The following is a 4,192-nucleotide window of genomic DNA, read 5'->3' as shown; positions in this document are numbered from 1 at the left end:
CCCCCCACGACGTCCCCCCACGACGTCCCCCCACGACGTCCCCCCACCTTTCTTCTCCCCAGTGAATGGCACCAGGTCCTCACGCTCCTTGGCCTCCAGCGCCTGCTTCTCCAGGTGCTGCAGCAGCGCCTCGCGGTCCAGCGGCCCCGTGGGGCTCTTGTGTGTCTGATCCCGCTGCCGCAGCCCCGCCGGCAGCAGCACATTCTGGGGAAGCACCAGGGGACACCCATGGGTGCCACCGCTGCCCTGCCTGCCCGACCTCCCCCCCCCCCCCCCCCCCGCTGTGCCGACCCCCGGCCGCACCTCGGGGTCCATCTCCAGCAGCTCAGTGTCCAGCTGCTCCAGCTCCTCGGCTGACAGCTCCTGTAGGATCTTGTCCTCGTCGATGTCCCTGTATTTCTCCAGCTCTTGCCGGTAGGAAGTCATGGCTGCGGGATCTGGGGGGTGGGGGGGCACACAACGCTGATACCTCCAGCCCTCAGTGTGCCACAGCGGAGCCGTGGGGGTTACTGGGGGGCTGAGGGGGGTCCTGTCGGCTGGGTGCTGTGGGGCACCCCTGGGTGCGGGTCGGACTCGGGCCTCGCTGTGGTGCTTTTGGGGAAAGCAAGTCACAGCTCAGCGCTGCTCCCCACGGCCCCACAGCCCTCCATAACCCCCCCCCCCCCCCCCCCCCCCACCCGCGGAGGAGCCACAGAAGCACCCTCAGGACACAGAGCCCTGTGCCCCCCGAGGGACCCCCAAGGGATGGGGATTTGCCCCCCAACCCGCAGCTCTGAGGATGGGAAGGGGGCACTCAGGGGGACACCGCAGCAACTCCAGCAGCGACCCGAGCTGACAGCCGCAGGAGAAACCCGATGGCGCCGCTCGGCACGGGGACCCCCAGCGGGACCCTGCGACCCCCCCAAGGTGGTGTCCTTAGTGGGGCACCCCGACCCCCATCCCCCCCCAGGCCCTACCTGGCCGTCGGCCGGGGCTGTGGAGCCTGCCTGGGCTGCACCCGGTGCTGAGCCAAGGGCTCCGGCCGCGCAGGGCATGAGATCAGCGTTTTATTCTGCGAGCCGGCAGTGGGGAGGGGCGAGATCACATAACCCGCTGTTATCGAGCCCTGCCAGCGCCCCGCGCGGCTCCACCCCGGCACCCGCCGCCAGGAGCCCCCCCCGGGCATCGGGGCTCACTGCTGCGTCCCTCCGCCCCATCGGGGGCAGGTTTGGGGTTGGTGGCACGGGGGGAACCTCTGCCACTGGGCTCCTGGAGCTGCCCTGTGTCCCCTCTGGGGCTGAGACCACCTGCCTGCTCTGCTGGCCTCCAGCCCCACACTGAAAAGCTCCCCGGGGCTCAGCTGCACGCGAGAGGCACCGTGGGCTCTCCCTGAAATCAAGGCCTTGTTTCATCCCATGGGATCCGCCAGCGCTGAGGGCGCAACCTGCGCCCCGTACTGCACACCTTCACCTGCACAGCCCTCGCTGCCAGTTCTTTCCTTTTAATTAAAAACCCCCAAACAACAAAACACCAACAGTAGGAAGCAGATAAATCGAGCGAGGATCCGTCGCCGCCCCACGGGAGGCTCAGGCCGTGGGCACGCTCTGCTTGATGATGATTTTCTGGCGCGTGGGGCGGAGGCCGGGATCGGGGCCGGGAGGAGCAGCCCCCAAAGCTGCGGAGGCGGCGGCGGCGCTGGGCAGCCCGTGGGCCGTGATGTACTTCTTGTAGGCCTCGCGGATGATTTTGAAGGCGCGGATGTTGGAGTAGGGGATGTCTGTGATGGGGTCGCGGTACACGGCCGGTTTGTGGGTGACCGGGCAGATCTCCCGCACCGGCAGCCGCGGCGCCTTCGCTTTGGGGAAGAAACGCTCGAAGGTTTCGTCGTCGGTGAAGGAGACGAAGGTGCGGGAGCATTTCCCACTGCAGGCCGGGGCTGCGGCAGCATCTGCCTGCTGAGGGTCTTGGTCCAACCTGGAAGAGATGAAGTCAGCCCTGAGGGATGCATGGCGCTGGGGGAACCCACGGAGCCCCGCAGGACCAGAATGTGGGGCTGTGGGCAGTGCCAGCCCAAACCCGCAGCTCTACTCAGCCTCAGGGTTGGGGATGGGAGCGGTGGGGGAAACCAGCGGGATCCCATCCAGTGCCCCAAATTACCCCTCCACGTCCACGTTCTCCTCCTTGCCCAGCTCTGTGATGAGGGGCATGGTGACGGACCAGTACCGGATGACGGGCCCGACGCACTTCCTCTTCTTCTGCACCTGCTTCTTCTTGTCGGCCTCCAGGCGTTCGTAGTTCTCTGGGAAAGCAGAGATGAGCCCGGGGGGGGTCAGCACCCCCCAGCGCCTGCGCTCCCATCCCCCACCCCACTCTCTTCTCACCCAGCGAGCGGAGGTTGATCTCCTCTGTGATCTTGGCCTCCTCCAGCAGCTCCTCCTGCGTCAGCGGGCGGTCGTAGTTGGGGCCGCCCTTCTTGCGCTTGGACTGCACCTGGCGCTCCTGGATGCGCAGGAAGGTCTGCCGCGTGTGCTCTGTCGTTGACTGCCGCATGTGCTTCCGGCCTGCAGCAGAGGACGGGGCTCAGGTGGGGCCAGCACAGCTCCCGGGGCAGTGGGGTGCCCAGCTCCAGCCCGGGGAAGCCAGCGCGTCCCAGCCTGCCTCCACTCACTGTCTCCCACTTCATCCTGGAGCTCCAGGGGGGCTGATTTCACCTCTCGGGCCTTCTGGGAGCCGCTGCTGGGGGTGTCGGCCTTCTTGGGTCGAAGGCTCTTGATGGGCTCCTAAGGGTTGGGCAGGAGGGAGAAACTGCATGGGGCTGCCGCTGTGAAAAGGCCCCAAAGGGACACCTCCTCCCCACTGTTAGCAATTAGCAGGTTGGCAATTATCCCATCCTTTTGGGGACACCTGTACCCCCTCCCAGCGGGTCAGAGGACACTCAGGGGGACCCGAGCCCCACACCCAGCTGTCCCCTCACTCTGTAGGCCTTGGTGACAACGCGGCGGCGCCGCTTGGGCTCGCTCTCATCCTGGTCGCTCGTTGGCTCCTCGCCCTCATCGATGTCGAAGTCTGAGTCCACCTCGTCGTCGCTGTCCGACTGGTCGCCCCGGTACTCGTCATCACCCGACTCCTGAGGGGTGGAAGGGCAGCGTCACACTGAGGGCTGTGCTCCACCACCACCCCAATGGGGAAACCCCTGACAGCTGCCCCTGCAGTTCCCCTCAAGGGCTCTCTAATGCCACCCCTGCCCTATTCTGACCCCCTCAGTGCCTCCAATCCCTTCAGGACCCCCCTCAGTTTCCCTCACGAATCCCCTCAGGGTCCACCCAGGTTCCTAAAGGCCCCGATCCCCCTCAGACCCTCCTCCAGCCTTCATTCAAACCCTCTCAGCTCCCCTCACACCCCCTAAAACCCTTCACCTCCCCCCCACAATCCCATAAAGCCCCTTTCTTCTCTTCAGGACTCCCCCAAGTGCCCCCGAGCCCCTCACGACCCCCCGACCCCTTGGCGCCCCGGGTCCCCTCCCAACCCCCCTCTAAGGTCCCGCGCCTCCCCTCAGCGCGCCCCAGAGTCCCTCCGACCCTCCCATAAAGCCCCTCCCTGGACGCACACCTCAGTGAAGCCGCCATACGTGGTCTGGTAGAACTCGTCCTCCTCCTCGGCCTCCAGCAGCCCCGACAGGCGGTTCCCGGCCGTGCGCCGCGGGGCGCGGCCTTCAGCCAAACTCATCGCGGCGCCGCCGCCGCCATCGGCGCTCGACTCGTCGTCCTGCCGCGGGAGGAGCGAGCGACGTAGTGCCCCCTTGTGGGCCGGAGGTGCGGAAGGCTCCGATGATTTCTATTGGTCGCCCTCGGCGCGTCACGTGACTCGCGCCTCGCGCGCCCTGAAAGACTTCCCCTCCGCTCGTCACGTGGCACGCATCCCGCGCATGCGCTCTGAGCGATCCCGCCCCCCCTTCCACCCGCGCATCCCGAGTGGTCGCGGCCGCGCGGGGGCGCCTCCCCTCCCCCCCCCCCCCCCGTGGGTGGTGCCGAGGGGGCGTGGCCTCGCGCGAGGCGACGGCGGGCGCGGGAGGCGGCAAGATGGCGGCGGCGGGGCCCGAATCGGGGGGCAGCAGCGGCAGCAGCGGCGGCCTTGGGGGTACGGCGGGAGCGCTGAGCCGCGCGCTGGGGGGCGAGGAGGGGCTGCTGGGGGGCGAGGAGGGGCTGCTGGGGGG

At 67.9% G+C, this 4,192-nt stretch overlaps 3 protein-coding genes across 7 annotated transcripts in view; 1 reads left to right on the top strand and 2 right to left on the bottom strand.

Moving 5' to 3' along the window:
• Nucleotides 1-1,063, bottom strand: part of TMOD4 (tropomodulin 4) — a 3,650-nt gene extending 2,587 nt beyond the window's left edge. The window contains exons 1-3 of the mRNA XM_042887952.1: nucleotides 957-1,063; nucleotides 304-437; nucleotides 48-204 (exon numbers count right to left, since the gene is read on the bottom strand). Coding sequence (XP_042743886.1) covers nucleotides 48-204; nucleotides 304-426 — 280 coding nt within the window. The 5' untranslated portion in view covers nucleotides 427-437; nucleotides 957-1,063. The remainder of the gene's footprint in view (nucleotides 1-47; nucleotides 205-303; nucleotides 438-956) is intronic.
• Nucleotides 1,064-1,460: 397 nt separating this feature from the next.
• On the bottom strand, nucleotides 1,461-3,735 carry VPS72 (vacuolar protein sorting 72 homolog). The gene is made up of 6 exons (XM_042887951.1): nucleotides 3,589-3,735; nucleotides 2,954-3,106; nucleotides 2,648-2,759; nucleotides 2,361-2,540; nucleotides 2,137-2,278; nucleotides 1,461-1,953 (listed from the first exon to the last, which is right to left on the bottom strand). Exons 1-6 carry the CDS (start codon nucleotides 3,703-3,705, stop codon nucleotides 1,566-1,568), a joined length of 1,092 nt encoding a protein of 363 aa, XP_042743885.1. The 5' UTR covers nucleotides 3,706-3,735; the 3' UTR covers nucleotides 1,461-1,565.
• Nucleotides 3,736-4,082: 347 nt separating this feature from the next.
• PIP5K1A (phosphatidylinositol-4-phosphate 5-kinase type 1 alpha) overlaps nucleotides 4,083-4,192 on the top strand; it is a 16,675-nt gene continuing 16,565 nt past the window's right edge. For 3 of the 5 annotated variants that reach the window (XM_042887946.1, XM_042887945.1, XM_042887943.1), the window contains exon 1: nucleotides 4,101-4,116. The gene's annotated coding sequence lies outside the window, so the exon portion shown is untranslated. Of the gene's footprint in view, nucleotides 4,117-4,192 lie in introns of all 5 variants that reach the window. The other 2 variants (XM_042887944.1, XM_042887942.1) reach the window with 2 other exon arrangements.

Source organism: Lagopus leucura, unplaced genomic scaffold, assembly GCF_019238085.1.
Source record: "Lagopus leucura isolate 7727_CA_CO unplaced genomic scaffold, USGS_WTPT01 Super-Scaffold_100127, whole genome shotgun sequence".
Taxonomy (NCBI): domain Eukaryota; kingdom Metazoa; phylum Chordata; class Aves; order Galliformes; family Phasianidae; genus Lagopus; species Lagopus leucura.
Note: the sequence above shows the minus strand (reverse complement) of the source record. Positions and strands in the feature narration are given on the sequence as shown.

Bases quoted from the DNA above. Each gene is read 5' to 3' on its own strand.
- VPS72 (XM_042887951.1), bottom strand. From the start codon at position 3,705: ATGAGTTTGGCTGAAGGCCGCGCCCCGCGGCGCACGGCCGGGAACCGC. The intron at 2,760-2,953 runs GTGAGGGGACAG...CCCAACCCTTAG, and splicing joins TTGTCACCAAGGCCTACAGA to GAGCCCATCAAGAGCCTTCG. The intron at 2,279-2,360 runs GTGAGAAGAGAG...CTGCTTTCCCAG, and splicing joins GATCAACCTCCGCTCGCTGG to AGAACTACGAACGCCTGGAG.